Here is a 19614-nt window from a genome sequence, read left to right as displayed (position 1 = left end):
TAGGCTTACTACAGCCGTTTGCGGCATCATCAACTTCCACGATTGTGTGACCTCGATCCCGCTGCCAGGAAGGAGGGATGTATAGAGCCTTGTCCTGGCTTGTATCGTGCATGTTGTCGGCAAAAGTGATGGTGGTAGAAGAGATGCTGTTGTCTGTATTGCTGATGGGCAGCCTCTGCGGCTCATTCTGAGAGAACTCACGTCTAGTTCACCATGTAACCACCCTCTTCCTCTTGCCAAAAACACCTCCGACTAAGCCCACTCATTTCCGGTTGCAGGACTTTCCTTCCTCTGACGAAAGTACACCCTCTTCGAAAATTTCCACAGCTCCACGCCCAGGAAGAATAGCACTGCCTCAACAAAGACAATGCCCCATTCCCATGAGATACCTGTATGCTTGAACACGACGTGGTTCAATACCGGGATGTAAATGATGGGAAAGGTAGTCATAGAACCGGCCACAATCGACCAAAAAAGAAACTGGTTCCTCCAGATATCAAACATCCACTGCGTCAGGTACCGCTGGGAATTCAGCTGCATTCAGAAGAAAGACCAATATATTTCAACCATCTCCCACGCTAAGGACAGGACAACCAAGTCCAGACAAGGTCATTGTACACACAGAGAAGGCCAGGTCGCAGTCTGCCGAGTACTCGTTGTTACAGCCGCGAGCGAGATTCCTGTTACCGAAGCCCCATATCATGATGGAAAAGGAAGAAAGACACAAGGCTGCTGTTCAGAGACCGTACACAACAATGTTAATAATGACTTCCCGGGTGAAAATACCTTGCTTTATTTGTGGCGGTCGGTCCATAATCTCCAGTGTGGCGATCTCCATGCCCAGACCTATGTCAGGCATACCGGAGGTTATTATGATAATCCAGAGGATTTCGACTGGGGCAAGCAGGAAAACAGACTAGCCATCTTAATCTTTGAAAGCCAGACCTCTAAGGAGTGTACACACCTGTGCGATATTCTTGGAGAGCAAATACAGCATAAATTTCTCGATGTTGTCAAAAATACAGCGGCCTTCTTTCACAACTTCAAGGATAGAGGCAAGATTATCATCTGTCAAAATAATATCAGAGGCATCTTTGGCGACATCGAACCTGCCTGGCCTATCGCGATCCCAACATCCACATGCTTAAGCAAGGGCGAATCGTTCACTCCATTACCTGTCATGGCGGCGAACTCGCCGCGTCAGTAGAGCGTGTTAATTATCCAGACTTTGGTTTGGGGTGCGCAGCGTGCAATGATAAGCAGGAGGGTAGGAAGGGCATTGACATTGTCGTCCATGAGTTTGTCAAACTCACCAGCGGTCATAACCATCACATCAGCCACATCCGCGGCAACAGTTGAAAGATTAGCCAGGACCATGCCAACTTGCTGCGCGATGGCCTTTGCTGTTCCTGGGTGATCTCCCATCACCATGTGCACAGCGATGCCGGCCTGGTAACAGGCGCAGATGGCACCTGCTGTCTCTGGACACAGCAGATCGTACAATCCAATTAGACCGAGGAAACAGAGGTCGCGCTCGACCTCATTGCATTGCAGGTCTGCCCCTTCCAGTGCCTTGTCCTGCTAAATATACGGCTTTTAAGCAAGCACTAACACATGCAGCCCCAGCTTCGCCAGCTCCTCCATGTTCCGTAGGATATGGGCTCAATGATCATCCATCAGGGCAACAGGGTCTGGGGAGACCTCCCAGAGGACGCTTGTGCAAGCATCGACAATACGCTCCACCGCACCCTTTGTGAAGACCATGCTGCATTCCGTTTGTCCCTCGAGCCGCGTAAAGACCACCGACATTTTCTTGACGGACGAGTGAAACTGGAACTCCGCTTTTTGGTGCCATATAGCGCCCTCGTCTTTTGTCCACTGGTCTCTGTTCTAGTTGAACTGCGAGGCAAAAACTTGGATGGCAATCTCTGTGGCCTCACCATGCACGTGCCACTCACCCTGTTCAGATCGGTAGACGTGAGATAAATTGGCCATAGCGGCAACGTTGAGAAATTCTTCCAAGCGAGGATTGCCAGCCACAGAGTTCTCAAGGCTGTCAATAGGAGCACCCTCTTTCTCCTGGTCAAAGTGCATGGGTGGCACTGGGGTAAAGGTGACATCACTGACAGTTGGATTGAAGGGCTCATTAGACACACCCATTGAGTATATGCCCTTGGAGGGTATCCACACTTTTTTAACAACCATCTTGCCCTGTGTGAGAGTGCCTGTCTTGTTGGAACAGTTGTTGGTAACGGCACCCAAGGCCTCAAGGGAGTCAAGCTTGGGCACGATCACATTCCGCTTGACCATACATTTTGTTCCCACGGCCATCATAATAGTGAGTATGCGAGTGTGCTGTTACTTTCTTATGTCGAATGTATCTGGACTTCGGTTTTGTAGCCCGTGAAGTTTCGACTTGGAACCCTCCTCTCGAACAGAATATCCAGCTCCTCAAAGGTCCTCCCTCGGGTCTCCGGAAGACACAGAAAGCAGTATATAGTACACAACAGACTCGTCCCTGCGAAGAGGAACCCCAATTTGCCCTTCCAATTCCCCTCGTCCTCGTTCATGGCGTAGGGAATGACAACCGCGAAGACAATTGACCAGACATAGCAGCTGACGGTCGCTAAAGCAATGGTCAGCCCTCGGAGTTTCACCGACGAGACTTCCGCCAGTAGCACGTAGCAGAACGGGCCAAGGGTGAGATCATAGACGAAATTGCAGACGAGCATAAGCCCGCATTGCGCCCAGGTCGTACTCGTCCGGCGCGGAGCAAGATCGATCGCCCCGATGGCGAACTGCAGGACCATCAACGACGCACAGCCGAACAGGTACATTGTCCGACGACCGATGTACGACAGCAGAAACCATGAGAGGCACGTCCCGAGCAGTCCGATGGCCGTCAGACCAATATTCATCGAGAACGCATGCGAAGCGTCCAGCCCCGCCACCTCCATGAAATGCACTGCGTAGTTGATGAAAAAGACGTTCCCAGTGAACGCCTGCATATTGTATGCCATCACGCAGATCACCAGCCGGCGGAGATTCGGACCCCGTAGGCATTCCCGATACGTCGGTCGGTCGCCCTGGAAGCTTTCCTCCAGCCGTAATGTCTCCCGAATATGCGCCAGTTTGCGAGCCACGTAGACCTCGGCCGCAGGTGCCGTTGTCAGTCGACGCAATGAGATGATCGCGGCGTCATCCCGGCCATGCTTGCAGAGCCAGTACGGTGGTTCGGGGACGAAGGCGACCAGCAGCAGCATGACTGTGGGGAGAGCCCACTGTGCGGCGATGGGGATCTTGTACGACCACGTGGTGTCCATGGCCGCTGCACCCTTGAGGATCCCCGACGCAATCAGCGAGCCGATCGAAAAGGCGAGATTGGTCATTGTCGCGACGAACCCGCGCAGCACGAGCGGGGTGACCTCGCTTACGTACGTGGAAGCGCAGATCGGGTAGAAGGCGATGATGCAGCCGTTCACCAGCTCGCCGACAAACAGTTGGGCGGGCGTGTGGCTGAAGAACTGGACGAAGATGAAGCCGATGGAGAGGCATGAGCAAATGGTAATCATCACGCGTGGGCCGAAACGATCGTAAGCCAATCCTGACAGGAGAGCTCCTATAATGGCGCCGAGGAGCGTGGCGTAGTTGAAAGCTGACAGCCACCGGGCGGCGATGATGTATACACCTTCATGCTGGTAGCCGTAGGTCCGCTTGAAGACATCTAGTCCGACTATACTGCGCACGATACCTCCGTCCTAAGCGGTCAGATAGGATTCTTAACTCAATTGACGAGATGCTTACAATGCCCTTGAGCACGGTCGCCTGTCGGGGTCAGCATGATCGTCCTTAAGGTCACGAATGTCCCCAGTCCTCACGTACCAGATTCATAAACAATCCCCAAGCCGCTGCAGGCCAGTGTTGTCGCAGTGCGACCCAAAACGTTAGCGAATGTTCGTCATTGGTGAATTCAAGCGATTGTTGAGTGTCGCCGAGGGTGCAGGCGCGGATGGACGCCCTGCCTTTTTCAGTCATTGCCATCGTCCCTGACATGCCTTGGGAACAATCCACGGGGGATCGAGCATTTTGGATGTCTACTGCGCAATTTAAAATCGTAATAGCGCTCACAAGGTCCCTCGCGTTGAATCGTAGCCATTTGATGGTCTCCAATCAGCCACCGGGTATTTTTCGTCCACCTCCGCTTCCCTACTGAATCCGTCGCCTTGGCAGATCTCCACGCTCGGCAAGATGCGATGAAGGAGATAAGGACGAGGACCATTCATATCTCAAGAAAATCTATGCTGGTAGCAGATACTGAGGCACAGGTAATAGGCAAATGAAGGACTTGTGCCGCCATCATGTTACCGCTGCGGAGGACTTCCGACGCCCCCCCAACAGAAGAAATTGAGCAAAGACATAAAAATTTTCGACGATTGTTTCATGGTAAATATGTACATTTTTTTTATCGTATATCCACATGGTCAATTCACCGAGAAATGGTTCTCGACGTGCAATTGGGTTCAATTCGGGAGCCCCGACTCCGAGACGACGGAGAGCAGGTGGTGGTCACATGACTTGATTTTGGTCGTGGCCCATGGTCGCACTGGGCTTTGCCGCAGTACTTGAAGAGTGTCCTCTTAGTCTTGAATTGGCTACTGGAAAACTATTACAGTCTATAAAACACATTTTTCATCGCTGATTGATCCGCTCTGAACCAGTTGTATGCGAAGTGATCACTGAGCCTGCATTTCGAGGTTGGTTTGGATGCTGAGTGTGAGCCAGGCTGGAGTTAAGCGAGGTCACGGGCACGGATGGGACTGGCGCTGTGAAGCCACACTTTGATGCGCCACACAGGCAAGCGTCGGATTCGCAGAGCTGCAATTCAAGAACTCAAATCACATACTCCGTGACATCTAGGCATCCTCTCGGAGTAATCATTAGGTTTACCGTCTTTGGATCCTTCAAGAAGCTGTTTTGACGCATTTGATAAACACTCTGATGACATCAGCGCTTCACATGAAGTATTTTCGGGGGTCCCAGTGCGGTCATCTCGAGCTCGTCAACCTACCTCTACAAAGAATTACCTTCACCTTGTCCAAAATTGTACCAGACACATAGCAGTGGACGTAGCATTGAACATAGCTATAAGGCTAAATGAACGTAATAGTCACCTCGTGGCCCATAGCGCTGATGGAAGGCTCGAGGTCGGAGGGCAGTCCTCCTTCCCGTCGGGTCGACATACACTCGAGTATTGAGCAAAACGCAGCCGAGGTTCGATACCTACCTTACATGCGTAGTAAGTGTGTTCGACGGTGGTATTGCTGTTTGATCGAACACGACCTGTACTAGTTGTTCTTCGTCCGCTGTCGATGATTGGACAATCTTGCAACGAGTACGACTTCCTATTCCTAGGACTATCAGACAAACGTAAATATAGCAGAATGGATCCTGGGTCAAACGTTCCATGACTGACTGAATAATCATAGTACGCTCAGTTTGTGCAATTACACCCCTCGTACGTTTGTTCGTGCGTGTCCCCTGCCTGCCGTAACCTTGATATATATTCAATGCTTACATTGCTCGGATGTTGCACATACATGTGTAAGGTACCGATTTATTGCAAACCATCAACACAATGTTGGCAGGTTCAAGATCCATACTGTTTGGTCTATCCCCAATCATGAAGTCAAGGAGTTACTGACACCCAGGAAAAGGAACCGTACATGTCTCATCCGAAGACATTCGTTTTCACCGCCAACTGCACAAAAGAGCGAGCTTTACTGGGGGCGTCATGCTGAATGCCGGTAAGTTCTGAACCTGCTACGCATCACTGCAACTTTAATAAGATCCCCAGAGACTCGGGCACGCGTCGATTCGTCCAGATTTCATAGCCCACTCCTCGCCAGGACCCCAGACATACGGCTGTCCGTATTATAAGAAGAGACTCTCTCCAAAAGAATCAATCCCAAGATACAAGCACGCCAAGATCTTTGAATACAGCAAGGGACACGGCTTGCTGTCTGGTACTTGATTGACCACCTCAGGAACAGAAAAAGGACCGGAGCTTTCATTCTGAGGTGCACTGCGACACTGGCCAGTGGTGATCGAATGTAGAGCCCTAGTATCATTTGCCAGCACCAATTTGGTTCCCTCAATGCATTCATTAACAATTTCCCCTTTTTGGGGGAGCTCAGCAAAAACTTAGAAAATTCCGAGGACAGGACACCAGACTACAAAAACTTCGCCTTTTGGGTGTATCCCGTTGAAGTCAGGCTACACTGTGAGCTCTAACGCCTCAGGGATAGTTAAGCCAATTGGCAGCAATTAGCGGGGGACAGAACCCTGACAGACTCGAGGGAAGCAACGCAGGTAGGGGAGAGAATACGTAACAAACAGACGGGCGAGAGGAGTTTGCTTGGGATTTCGGAAGGCAGGCGGAACTGCCATTTCCCCGCGAAAAACTTGAAACTCCTCAGAAAGATCACATACAGGCTTTGTGCTTCAGAGACTTACCCCTGAGTCTGAGGTTGAGACTCAGGAACCTCCCATATTCTTCTCACCGAGTTTTACACGTAATCACCAGATCCGTCTGAATTACAAGCTGACGAGAGGCCTTTGATGACTCGCACACCAGCACAAAAAGATACAAGTTACCAGACATACCATCGCTAATAACGGCAATGATGACTGGAAGAAGAAACAGCGTACCGGAGCACCGAACGCCCAGACCTCTCAAGCCCTAGCAGAGACGATATACTTCCACCTGTTTACTCCGATACCGAAACAGTGCTCCCATCCTAGGACACGGTTTGCTTGGGTGTTGCCTTACTGACCGGCAGGTCTGCAACATCAACGTTGACAAGGTGAAATGCACCCATTCCTTCGTCATTCAGAGTATGAGCATGAAAAGCCTTATTCAATGAAAGTTGCTACTCGCAGCTATGACATTGAACCGGTTGTGCAAAGACAGCAAAGTGTGCTTCGCTACTAGGCCCCTGCTCTTGATTATCCGTGTATTCTTCGTGGTAATCCCCATCATTCTAGGAATCTGACGGTTATTCCTGGTTAGACCTCCCCGCAGACTCTGACTCTCCATCGTAGTATGCGTTGAACTCTCTATCTTCGTTTTCTCATAGGTCTTTTTCTCGTGCCCATGATTCGTACGGGGCCAATTCTGTTGACATCCATCACCTGAGAGATACGGGATAGTCGAGAGATTCGGGGTGGGTGTCAAAACTGACGCCCGCTGTAATCATCAGGTCGCTTCGTATATGTGTCAGGTTGCCACGTGGTGATGGCAATGCTTGCTCGTCGAGCAGACATTGTACGTGCTGAGAGTGATATCGACCTGTTACCATATATCGTACGAACAGCTTATAGTATCATATCAAGTTGACTGCTCTACGGATATGCAGTCGACGCCAGACTTGCTAGAGGAAAGACAATAGCTTTGACATGCGTGTAGATTTACAGCTTGACAACAGAACCCTTTATCTCCCGAAACTACTAATAGCGGCAACGGTGCATCTTTTGAATCTCGCTTGAGCCTGTCTTTTCCGGATCTGCGATCAGCGGGCCTCGTCAGCACGCCACTACGCATGGACACCACCGATCTTGGTTCGACACCCTGAGGATCAGAATCAGACTCTATCCCATTTCTCCAACACAACGTTCGAAGATCGCTCAACATCGGCATGACACTGATTCCCTGGACCCAGCTGCGTATTACTCAGCCTCGAACTGCATAACTATTCAGCACACTAATCAACTCATAGTCAGCCCTACCGCCGCGACGAGCCCAAGCTTATTAGGATGTCAACTGCACGATTTTGGAGCCCACGACGTCACGATTGCCTTCCGAACTTTTCCGTGGTACTATTCAGCGGAGAGCCGGAGACGTCATCTTGCAAGCTGACTGCCTGGTAAACACTGGGCGGCTTACCACAGTGGCATTCAGCATAATTAAGTCTTCCAAAATTCCAGTCCGTTGTTCTTGAACTTTAGACCTTGTTCTTGAGATAAAAACGGAAGCCTTAGTAGAGTTGCTCTGTCACATCACAGCGGCGGGACATCCGGTGTAGGTGGTTGATGGTTCGAGTCGTCGTCCCGCATAGTCCGCAAGCAAGATTGCCTCCACTTGTTCACGAGCATTGTATGCGTGATGGTAGTACATCCCTCCAGGAGAACAATATCTCTTGTTTTGTTTCTCATAAAAGCAACAATATCCAAGCGGTACCAATCCGAATGAATGTGGCTCTGGGATAGAGCAGCACCTGAACCATGAGTATGTTGCGTGGTTGAATGGTAACGCCAGGGTGAACTTGTGCCTACGCGTTTGCTCTACTTATAGGGACATGTTGCCTGCAGTCTCCTTAATTAGCAATCTAAACACGGCACGATATCATGTCTCAGCATGGTTCAGACTGGCGTGGGCTGGGGTCTCATCATCGCGAAGGGAAACATCCACTGCGCCGCATAGGTACCTACCCACTGTAAGCCAGACCTTAGCAACAGATGCATATCTGTGCTCGGCGCAAGTGCGATGAAATAATGCTCGGTCATATTCATCTAACCCTGTGATGCAGCGACAGACTTGGAGGTCTCGAGGGTGGGACGTAGATCAAGAATCCACCTAACCCGCCGGATCAATCGAGGAAGAGGGACTTTGCGGCCTTGTGTTTTGACTACAGATCAGCTACAATATTACCATGCAATTCAGGAGAGTCTAGAGCACTCCTGGTGCTGGATGTTGTGTTCAGACTCGACACAGCTAAGACTTGAACAGATGATCGCTTGGAGATTACATACGTATCCTGCAATGGGCAGAATCAACAACGTGTACATTTTACGCGTAAATGGATCGATTCCATATGTACCACTCTCTAAGCCAACGCAACCATGAAAGGGTGAGAAGACCCTGACGGCCACCGAAACACTTACCAACCAGTTCTTGGTTGTGAACATAGTATGGATAATTTGGTAGCTATAGTTGATTTGAATAATGGTGCTGTCGCACCTCGCAATGTCTTTTTAGCATCTTGGAGACCAAAGCAGCGGCAGCTCGTAATCTTCGCATGTGAGAGTGAGACACCGCACAAACCACAAATAGCCGCAGGAAACGCATGCTCCAGATGATCTGCACTCGTAGAGAACTCCTCGATTGATGGCGATTGACATGAGTCACATGACTGGATGTGCTATAGGTTTCAGAGCACATTTCGCGCAGGAGTATTGGAGTAGCATTGTAGCACATATGGGTTGTTTTTGGGGTTTTAAAACTATCTTGAATCAAATCATGTCCGTAGTAATAGTAATACATTTTGTTGCGTCCAGCGTTGAGAGATTTGTGGCCCCAGTAAATTCGTTAGTCCAGACATATATCCATCGAATTTTATTCTTATTCCAGCTTGTATAATCAATTAATTGCACCTGTGATCATCGCAAGCCCGGGTGGTCTAGTGGTATGATTCTCGCTTAGGGAAAACCCAAGCAAATCTGCGAGAGGTCCCGCGTTCGATCCGCGGCTCGGGCCGTTCCTTTTTTACTTTTGCATCTCACGCAATGCCAATCAAGGTTTGTTTTTTTTGTTTGGCTTACTTCAAGGCAACTGTCAAGGTACTGGATCACAGGTAAACAGAAATAGGTTAATGAGGTAGTTGACACTCGGACTGGCTACAGCAATCTATATCTATCTGTTCCGGTTGCAGGGCAGACTGTTATAGGCAGGCTCTATAGACAGGACGTAGCTCAAAGAGTGTGTGTGTGTGTATGTATTTTACGGCCGTGGCTCGTGACTTGCACGTTTTCCACTATCCCCAATCGGGGCAAAGGCCGCCAGGGGGTGAGCCCTGGGTGTCTCTAACTATTGCTAGTTCTATGTACAAACAAGAGACTTTGGCGCGTTCGCATAGCTGCCTCAGTCATGGGGAAGGTCTGCTATAGTAGGTTAAATTGCGATGCCAGCTGCATGGATCCATCTCCGCACTATGATCCGCCAATTCTCCGCGTCTCTGCTTTCCCCCCTCCTCTTTTTTTTTTTTTTTTTTTTTTTTTTTTTTTTTTTTTTAAAAGAAGGATTGTATTGTCTCAGGCGTGCTCAGGCAGGGGCCGTCTTGGACAGATATCATCAAAGAACCGAGTCTGTGATAGCCAGGCAGCCAGCTTTGCTGCACCTTTTGCAGTTCCCAGAAGGAAGGGAATCATCTCGGAGGGGGGCCCTAGGGGTTGGGGTAGGCGTCTCTTAACTATTCGGCAGAAGAAGAAGTGCACTGGAGACTTCCTGGCTCCGCACCGGCAATGAAGATGGGCGTCTTCATGGTTGAACCGCTCATGATAGTCTGCAAAATCACCATGCCCTGTACGAGCTGCTAGGATCCGCCCGAGAAGGTGGCGCGGGAGGCGTAGCTCATCAGGGCACCTGGGGGAGGAGGTGATGCAAAGATCTTGGTAGGGCTGCGGGGCCACGGCTTGCCAGTGCTTCTGTAGGCCAGAGATCATGGCAGCCTTTGTTTGACGCTTAAGCGAGGCAAAAGAATGTTTTTGGGAGATAGGGGGTTCTAAGGCAGCTCCCTCTTTCGCGGCTTGATCAGCTGCTTCATTCCCAGGGACTTTCGCATGCCCAGGGACCCAGCAGATACGTACGGAGCCCCCGTCAGTGTAGGGGAACCTCTCCCGCTCAAGCCAGGTCGAGGCCAGGGTTCGGACGGTCTCGAAAATTTCTTGGGATGAGCCTGCAAAGGGCGAGAGCAGGCGAGTGGCCACTTCCAGGTTATCTAGGCAGACCCAGAGGTTAGTAGCAAAGCGTGCAGTATGATACTGCATGGCTGCTTTTATACCAGCGAGAGCTGCTTCTGCTTCGGCATCAAAAAGCTCTTTATTTAGCCCGAGAGAAAACGATGATTGGAGACATAGTCTTCCTGTCTGGTATAGAGCAAAGCCAGCACCTGCCATTCCGTTAGGCAATTTAGACCCGTCTGTAAAGACTTTCATATCAGTGTTTGGGAGAGAGGAGTAAAAGTCTTGGAAGTTGGTAGCTGCCTGCTCCTTGGATAGTCCGTTAGGTGCCTTTATTCGCAGTTGAGCATCCGCCCGTGCCTCCCTTGGGAGCCAAGGGGGATATTGCAGCGGGTTTATCTGCTCTGATTCTGGTAGGGCTAGTACTCGGCGTGCAAAACGGCTAGTTGCCCAGCCAGTCTGTGCAATTTTTGCTGCCCTCCTGCGCAGGGGATGGTAAGGGTCTAGGCGACGAACACGGATCGCGGCCGATGTAGCTATATGATCAAGCTCAATTTCTGCTGGTAGGAGCCCTGATTCCCGGTATAAAGCAGGCAAGGGAGTTGTGCGGTAGATAGGGAGAATTGCTCTAGCACCTGTCTGTATAACCTTAGCTATCTTATCAAGTTGCCCCTGGACCTGGTTTGAGATAGAGCCTGCACGGGGGCAGGGGCGCGAGCGACCTGGCCACCAGGTTTCTGCGCCAAAGTAGGCTTTCCGGAGCACACAGGCTATCACCGCCTGTCGCATGAGATAGGGCTTGATTCCCCGGACTGTGTTCCCGAGGCCACGGAGGGCATTTGCAACTGTCAGAGCCTTTGAGGTTGTCTCCCTGACATGGTACTTGAAGCTGAGCTTCTTGTCAAAGAGGACCCCCAGCCAACGCAGGTAAGGGCGAGTTGTATTCTCGGAGACTGTGACCGGGCCTGCTACGATGCTTGGTGTGTGGCTTGGATCCTGGTCAGCCTTGCGGCGTGAGAAATGGATCAGTTCATATTTATCTGGCGCGAAGGTGATCCCCTCCGTAGCGGCCCAGTCAAGGGCTTCTTGTAGGGAGTTGGATAGGCTTTGGCAGTTCGCCTCAATAGACGGTGAGATTGCCAGGATAGCTCCATCGTCCGCGTATCCAAACCTGGACTTTGGAACTCCAAGCCAGAATAAGGGGGCTAGATAGAGCATAAATAGAATAGGGGATACTGGTGAACCTTGTGGCAGGCCGCAGAGTATTTCTGTTGCTGGTCCTATTTCACCGTCAATGCGGATTTGTACCACTCGCCCTGTGACAAAGGAGGCTACCCAGCGAGCTAGGTTATCAGGCCAGCCCTGTGAGCGCAGTCGATGGATAAGTCTCCCAGGAAGGACTCCATCAAAGGCTCCCTTTACATCAAAGGTGAGGAGTGAGGCTGTTAGCCTTTGGTTAAGGGCCTGTTCTGCATCATGGAGCAAGGATGTAGTCAGATCAGTTGCTGAGCGGAGAGGCAGGGCCCCAAACTGTTGACTAGCCAGGACTCTGTACTGGATAGCAATCCATGCCATGTTCCGGGCAATTAGTCTCTCGAGGCCTTTGCCCAGTACTGACAGGAGGGCAATAGGCCTATATGACCTAGGGCTAGACCAGTTAGACTTATTTGGTTTTTGGATTATTGCTAGAACTGCGTGTCGAAAGCACTTTGGATGATAGCCAGTTCGAAGGCAACCCTGATAGAGTGCAAGGACTCTGTCTTTGATCAGGGGCCATGCCACCTTGATTATACCAGTGGGTAGCTCGTCAGCCCCAGGGGTTGTATTCCCTGCTTGTAGGACTGACTTCTCGACTTGGGCCATGGTTACATCAGGGAATGGCAGTGAGCTAGATGGGACTGCTGGCGTATCCAGCGGGATGTCTCCTGCTTCAGCGGTATTTTGAAGAAGGTTCCGGGATATGATATCCCGCTTCTCTTGTAAGGCTACCGCTGGGGGGCTGTCCGGTCTCAAAGGGTCCTTAAGTGGGGGGCTGCGGTAGGAGCCTGTTGACTTATGCCATCTTGATATATCAAACACCTCCTTGCTCTCGGTTACCGCGCTGATCTTGTCTCTCCAATACTGTTCTCGGGCTCGCCGCGTTACCCGCCGGAAGTCTTTCTGTGTGCAGAGTCCTGCCCGGTAGTCTTGTAATGCCTCCTTGCACGTGGTATTCCACCATCGTTGGCCTCCCCCTTGGGGTATTGACTTGTTTGCAGAGGCTGTGTATGAGCTGTGGATGGCTGCAGTAATTCCATTTGCAAGATAGTCTAGTTCATCTTCATTCTCTGCTGAGCTCCTGACGTTGGCTATATTAGAGGCGAGAAGTGTGAGGAAGCGGGTGTGGTCTAGTGTGTCAAATCTTAGTCTTTGCGGAGTTTCCACAGGTCCCTGTTCCCACGGCAGGTTCGTAAGAAGTGGGCGATGATCCGAGGTGGCGTCTAGATGATGTGCAACCCTGGTACTGGCTCCTATGAGGGTTGGGGAGCTAGAGACAAAGGCAAGGTCCAGGACGTTGCCTTTGTCATGTGTAGGGATATCAATCTCAGAGGTAAGCAGTAGTCCAAGCCTGTCAAGCCATTCTGTGAATGATTCTGCGAAGGTAGTGGGTGCGTGCTGGAGTGAGGGCTGCCATCTGTGGTGGTGTAGGTTGAAGTCACCAGCAAGCAGGGTAGGCAGAGAGAAGTAGGACTCCAGCAAGGAAGTAAGAGTTCTCGCTGCTTCACCCGCCCGTTTTGCGCCAGCAGGAGCATTATATATATTAAATATCAAGGCAGATTGTCCTGAGCACGAGGAGATCTGGAGTAGAAGAAGGTCTGAGAGGGTCTCTTGGCTTATTGAGTCAGGGCGGAGTTGGGAGGCTCGGATGCCATTTTTCCGACGAATGTAGGTAAGAACTCGAGGGATGCCACTTATCTCCCAAGAATCAGTTGGGGAGAAGCACTCGTAAGATGGGTGCCTTTTTGTGATCTTTCGAGTCAGGTCTCTGTAAATGTAGGGCTCCTGTATAAGGATAATGTCGATGTGGTTGGAGTATGCCTGGGAGAGGGCAATTTCATGGGCTTCTGGTATACGGCCAACGTTCAGCTGGAGTATAGCGATAGACTCCTTCCTTGGGTGATTTTGGTACTTCATATTTGTTCGTTCATCAGAACTTCAAAGCTGTTTTGTGGCTTAGGAGATACGAAGCGGACTGCTCTGGCTGTGACCGGGGGAGAGTCTAAAGGCTCCTGTGGCGGGGGGGTAGCCGTGCGGAAGGGGAAGGGTGAAGGGCGGCTGTTCATAGCCATGATTTGGTCCTGGGAAGGCTCTGGGACTTGCATGCAGCACTGTCTCTCTAGGCGTGCCTTGGCAAGCTCTAGGGAGCTAGTCTTGCGAATCTCGGCTTGCTGGGCCTTTGTGCATCGAGTGCCTGCCTTGCTAGGTCGCAGGAGGCATTGCTCATAGTCAGCCGGGTGGGGGCCATGGCAGTGTAGGCACCTTGGAGGGCAGGTGTGGGGAGGTTGGGTACTGCATCTATTGCTATGGCCCTCCTCAGTATGCTGGGTAGAGCCGCAAAGTCGACACCGGGGCTGGCGAGCGCAGGATCTAGCGTTATGCCACTTCCAGCAGCGGTTGCACTGTACAATCTTTGTCTTTCTTACTAGCAGCTGAGCATTGGTGATCATGCCAAACAAGGAGAGTCGTACTGGAAGGTTGGCCTTGCTGTCCTCCGGGAAGTTGATAAACCAGCTGGACGAGATAGTGTTGGGGTTAGCGGCACTTGTAGCAGTCTCAGTAATAGAGACTGGGTTAAGGCCTATAGCTTCAGTGATCTCTGAAGACAAGATTTCAGGGTTAACGGGGATCATGGAGTATTGGCTGCCAGTAAGTCGGCCAACCTTCCTGGGTACATTGGTCACTCGATAAGAGATCCAGCGGGAACTCCGTTCGATCTGGCAGTCTTTAAAGAAGGCGGCTATGGCTTCCTTTTGGGCCTCTAGGGCTGGGAGGGCTTCAGTAGAGACTGGCAGAAGAGCGAGTCCAGTTTTGATAGATTGGACGCCCTTGAGAAGCTTTCCATTAGTGCCCAGATGGGATCGCAGGCTAGTATGTATAGCAAATGCATCCATGCTCTTGGCAAGATGGTTCTCCGGAAGGCGCACAAAGAGTCGGTTGTCAGGAGGTGGCAGCTTTGTAGCTAACCTATCAGTCTTAGTATTACTGTATGTTTTCTTTGTGGCAGCATTGTTCCTAGCTGGGGGACTTCTGGTGACAGTCGCGTATGTGGACTGGGCAAGACCGGAGGGGGGACGAGAAGGGGGAGGTGAGGGGGGGAAGGAAGCAGGGGCCATGGGCAGGGGCAGGGGCAGGGGTGAGGGGGAGGGGGGCATTGGTCAAGGGCACGCCGCTGATGTAGGCATTGAAGTGTTGTTGGGCTATATTAGCCAGGTCATTGCTAAGGGCCGTGAGCGCTCCTAGCTGGCGGGGCGTGAGGCCAGCATTCTGGCGTCGGTGATCATCAAGGAAGGCTGCTATGGGACTAAAGATTTTCTGTCCCTCGAGAGCTCTAGCAGTGGCTGAGGTGGTTGTTTCCTGTAGTGCAGCCTGTAGAGGGCCACCAGGTTGGTTGTTATGTCGTGCCATGTTATTGACGCGTCGAGACGCGTGGTGGTTGCTGGGCGGGTGTCAGGCAGTGAGCGGAGGGGGAGCTGTCCCTTATCCTAGGCAGGGCGCCTGGATTGAGAGCCTGATCTGAGAATTCAATAGAGTATGGCCTTCCTGGGTGAGAAGGCTGTGCGTCCGTACGTAGCTCAAAGACCTTCAAACGGGTTGCTGAATTGTGCGGTGAAGATATTCACAGAGTCACGTGATTCCTTCTTAGCGACGCCAACTCCTATCCACGGCAGCACCATGACAGTACTCTCCTCCTCAGGGTTGAGCTCCGTCGAGACCATCTGCTGGTTTAGGTTTGCTTGGGTAGCGGCGGTGGAAGTTAGCCACAATCTCTTGTGCGTTCCTCAGGTAATGGGCGGGTTCCTCAGTGGGGTTGTCGTAGCCCAGCCATTTGACGGTATACTTCAGACGGGGGCCCCATCGGCCCCAGTGTTCCCAGCGGGAATCTAAGATATCCTTGACAATCCATTCTTCTAGGCCATCGACTTCTACTGGTGGTGGTGGTTGTCTTTGTCTAGGAACAGGGTCTTTAGCGACAGGGCGCAGCAAGCTAACATTAAACACAGGGTGAATCTTCATAGAAGCTGGTAGATCTAGCTCATAGGCGTGTGGGCTAATAATCTTCTTGATACAGAACGGCCCTAGGTGTTTCCAGTCAAGCTTCTTCTGGGGGCGCAGGGTCCTAATATTTCGGGCGTCTAACCAAACCAGTTATTCCACATGGTAACGGCGGGCAGGTCTCCAGTGGCGATTCGTCTGTTCCTCATAACGGGCCTAGGCAACGTGGATCTGGGCGCGGATATAGTCAACAACGTCTTGCATTTTCTTTGCAAAGGCCTCAGTGTCTCTAGCGGCAGGGTGATTCACGGGCTAGGCAGGTTCAAACCCCATGCGTGGGTAAAATCTATAATTCGCGAAGAAGGGTGAGATTCTAGTAGCCTCAGATCGGACAGAGTTCGAGGCGAACTCAGCTAATGGTAACCAGTCGGCCCAATCATCTTGTAGATAGGTAATATAAGCGCGCAGGTATTATTCTAGAACAGCGTTCATCCTTTCAGTTTGGCCATCAGTCTCAGGGTAATGAGCAGTAGACAACAGGTTCTTGACATCTAGGCGTCGGGTCAGGTGCTTCCAGAACGCGGCGACAAACTGAGGGCCACGGTCTGATACTATTGTTCTTGGTAGGCCATGTAGCTTCCATATATGACAGATGTATAATCAGGCTACACCTTCAGCATCGCAGGTAGTCCGACAGGGGATAAAGTGCCTCATCTTTGTAAGTCGATCGACAACAACCAGTATGGCATTGTAGCCTCGACTAGGTACTAGACTGGTGATAAAGTCCATTAAGATATCTTGCCATGATTGTTCAGGTACTGGGAGCGGACATAGCACTCCTTAGCGGGCTTCACGAGACGGGGTGGATCGGCAGCAGGTGTGGCAGTTTCGGGTCCAGCGATCAACATATCGGTACATGCCCGGCCAGTAATATTCTCGTGCTATCAACTCATACAACTTATGCTTTCCAGGGTGTCCAGCAGCGGGCTTGTCGTGGCATTCTTGTAATAACTGGGCTCTCAGCTCATCATGGTTAGGGATGTATAAGTGTTCATGGTAGTACAGATAGCTTCCTCGTTGTCTGCAATCAGCCAGGGTGATCTCAGGGTGTCAACTAGCATTCCTATCCAACGCTTGTAGGATGGACTGTACAGTATTATCCGACTGATAGGCAGTATCTAGTAGTTCCTTGATACTGGGAGGGGGCTCTGGTTGGTCCAGTTGGTCCAGTTGGTCTGGTTAGTCCGGTTGGTCTGATTGGTCTGGTTGGTCTGTCCAAGCTGGTCGAGCAGGCACTCCAGTAGGTTCCTTAGGTGTTCTAGCAACTCGGGCTACTGGGTCTGCAAAGCGAACTCATCTTGTAGCTGACTGGCTATTTCTAGTCAGGTTTAGGATAGTCTGGCTCCTCGTGATGGCTTCTAGTTTCACTGAGTTCTGAATTTCAGGGTCAAGGTTCTTTTTCTTCAGAATTGTCTGGCTCTGGTGTTGTAGCCGTTCATCCCCCTCTTTAGGGAGATCTTCTGACCTCCTGGTCAGAGCATCAGGCTTAACTCCTTGCTTCCCGGGTCGATATATAATTTTAAAGTTGAAGCGGGACAGGAATTCGGACCAGCAGGCTTGTTATCTGTTGAGCAGCTTGGTAGACATGAAATATTCTAGGTTGCGGTGATCAGTTATAACTTTGATCGGTGATGGTGTACCCTCTAGTTCAGGGCGCCATTCCTCGAAACAGTGAATGATGGTGAGCAACTCTTTATCATAGATCTCGTAGTTGCACTCAGTGACTGAGAGCTTCTTAGAGAAGAATGTAACAGGGTGCAGGACTCCTTCATTGTCATACTAGGACATCACACCAGCAGACATGTAATCAGAAGAGTTGGTCTTAACCACGACGTCTTTTGTCCAGTTGAATGGTTTCAAGATTGGGGCGTTTACAAACGCCTTCTTCAGGGCTTCAAAACTTAATTTATAGGTTGTGGTCCACATAAATGGGACATCCTTCCCAGTCAGGTTCACTAAGGGAGCAATAATTCTTGAGAAATCCTTGATAAATCGCCGGTAAAAGTTGCCAAAACCAATAAAGGCCTGAGCATCAGCAACGCAGGTTAGAACTTGCCAGTTGACAATTATTTTCACCTTATCAGGGTCCATGCGGATGCTATCCTGGCCAATGATAATGCCTAGGAACTTGGTTTCAGGGACAATGAACTCGCACTTTTGGATTTTCGCATACAGGCTAGCTTCTCGTAGTTTCTGCAGGACGGAGCGAACATAGGTTACATGCTCAGTGCAGGTCTTGCTGTAAACTAGGATATCGTCAAGGTAGGCAGTGCAGAAGACATCAAGGTAATCTCGCAAGGTATTATTAATGAATCGCTGGAAGGTTTCAGGTGCTCCTGTTAGCCCAAAGGGCATCACTAGGGATTTAAACAGGCCTAGTCGGGTATGGAAAGCTGTCAGGTATTCTTGTCCTTTCTTGATGCGGATATTGTTGAATGCTGAAATGATATCAATCTTCGTGAAATATTTCATCCCTTTCAGGTTATTCAGGGTTTCCTTTGTTAGGGGCAGCGGGTATTAATCTTTAACAGTCATAGCATTCAGGGCTTGGTAATCAACGCAGATTCGTATGCTTCCACCTGGCTTTTTAACAAATAGGATAGGCGACGCGGCGGGTGATGAACTAGGGCGGATGAAACCCTTCCTCAGGTTCTCTTCGATCTATTCCTTTAGGACTTTCAATTCCTCTCGGGACATGGCGTACAGAGGGCCGAACGGGGGGGTCTTTCCCTCTAACAGCTTGATGTCGTGGTCGTAGGGGCGGTGTGGTGGCAGGCGCTCAGCCTCCTTAGGGGAGAAAACATTGGCGTAGTCTTTGAATTCTTCAGGTAACAGGTTGGTGAAGTCTTCTTTCTGAGCTTTCTCAATCCTCAGGGCGGCTTTAAGATCTTCTAGGGTGATTGTGAACATCTGAGCGTTTCTCCAGGCGTAAGCTGAGCAGGCTGCTAAGGAGATAAAAGCTATATCTCTGTTCTCCAGTCCCTTTGGTCTCGGGGGCAGGTATCTAGGCTGGGTCTTCGGGGGGATGTCATGCAGGGCTTGTATCTTAGTTGGCCTCTGGGGAGTGTTGCAGTATTTCCGGCAGTAGTCGCTATCAAACATAATACTGTGGGCTGCGAACCGTATCAGGGGGTTGTGTACCTTCATCTAAGGTATTCCTAGCACAATGGGGTAGTGTGCTAACTGGACAATGTAAAACCTCGCGTCTTTCTCAAAGTGGTCCTCAATTCTCATATCCATCTGAACATAACAGGTTATCTTCCCATTCTCTGGTTCGCTCCCATCAAATGTGTGCAGGGTTATCGGGTCTGCCAGGGGGATGGGCTCTAGCTTCTGGTCTTCAGCCCATCCTTTATCAATAAATCCTCGTCCTTCGGCTCCGGTATCTAACAGGGCGTAAGTAGGTAGCTTTATCCTTTTCTCTTCCTTTTCTAGGTTCACAGGTAGTATCATAGCTTTTGATCATTGTATTTGTTCCTCAAGGTCAAGTCCATAAACAGCGGCAGCGGAGATTTGAACAACGCGCGGTTCCTGAGCCTGGTCACGGCTTACTCCAGGCTCACTCCT

At 50.6% G+C, this 19614-nt stretch overlaps 5 protein-coding genes and 2 non-coding genes across 7 annotated transcripts in view; 2 read left to right on the top strand and 5 right to left on the bottom strand.

Annotated features, from left to right (window-relative positions):
• Positions 1-252: 252 nt before the first annotated feature.
• Positions 253-2310, bottom strand: AFUA_4G02660 (uncharacterized protein; the record flags this gene model as incomplete). Its single annotated transcript, XM_077804517.1, has 7 exons — positions 253-534; positions 619-680; positions 745-916; positions 965-1143; positions 1314-1556; positions 1737-1883; positions 1941-2310. 7 exons carry the CDS (start codon positions 2308-2310, stop codon positions 253-255), a joined length of 1455 nt encoding a protein of 484 aa, XP_077660665.1.
• Positions 2311-2366: 56 nt separating this feature from the next.
• Positions 2367-4053, bottom strand: AFUA_4G02650 (putative MFS alpha-glucoside transporter; the record flags this gene model as incomplete). The annotated part of the gene is made up of 2 exons (XM_741358.1): positions 2367-3758; positions 3883-4053. 2 exons carry the CDS (start codon positions 4051-4053, stop codon positions 2367-2369), a joined length of 1563 nt encoding a protein of 520 aa, XP_746451.1.
• A 5391-nt stretch (positions 4054-9444) lies between these two features.
• Positions 9445-9532, top strand: tP(AGG)4. Its single transcript is given in 2 exon segments — positions 9445-9480; positions 9497-9532. It is a non-coding gene (tRNA).
• Positions 9533-10086: 554 nt separating this feature from the next.
• Positions 10087-13908, bottom strand: AFUA_4G02640 (uncharacterized protein; the record flags this gene model as incomplete). Its single annotated transcript, XM_077804516.1, has 1 exon — positions 10087-13908. The coding sequence occupies one exon, from the start codon at positions 13906-13908 to the stop codon at positions 10087-10089; it is 3822 nt and encodes a 1273-aa protein (XP_077660664.1).
• Positions 13909-15684: 1776 nt separating this feature from the next.
• AFUA_4G02630 (uncharacterized protein) lies at positions 15685-18519 on the bottom strand (the record flags this gene model as incomplete). The annotated part of the gene is made up of 2 exons (XM_077804515.1): positions 15685-16127; positions 17841-18519. 2 exons carry the CDS (start codon positions 18517-18519, stop codon positions 15685-15687), a joined length of 1122 nt encoding a protein of 373 aa, XP_077660663.1.
• Positions 18520-18708: 189 nt separating this feature from the next.
• On the bottom strand, positions 18709-19500 carry AFUA_4G02620 (retropepsin-like aspartic protease; the record flags this gene model as incomplete). Its single annotated transcript, XM_077804514.1, has 2 exons — positions 18709-19138; positions 19232-19500. The coding sequence occupies 2 exons, from the start codon at positions 19498-19500 to the stop codon at positions 18709-18711; spliced, it is 699 nt and encodes a 232-aa protein (XP_077660662.1).
• AFUA_4G02350 overlaps positions 19204-19614 on the top strand; it is a 4964-nt gene continuing 4553 nt past the window's right edge. Inside the window, exon 1 of the ribosomal RNA XR_013344503.1 lies at positions 19204-19614. This exon is cut by the window's right edge and continues 4553 nt beyond it. This is a non-coding gene — a ribosomal RNA (ribosomal RNA).

The sequence above is a fragment of the Aspergillus fumigatus genome, chromosome 4, assembly GCF_000002655.1.
Source record: "Aspergillus fumigatus Af293 chromosome 4, whole genome shotgun sequence".
In the NCBI taxonomy this organism is placed as follows: domain Eukaryota; kingdom Fungi; phylum Ascomycota; class Eurotiomycetes; order Eurotiales; family Aspergillaceae; genus Aspergillus; species Aspergillus fumigatus.
Note: the sequence above shows the minus strand (reverse complement) of the source record. Positions and strands in the feature narration are given on the sequence as shown.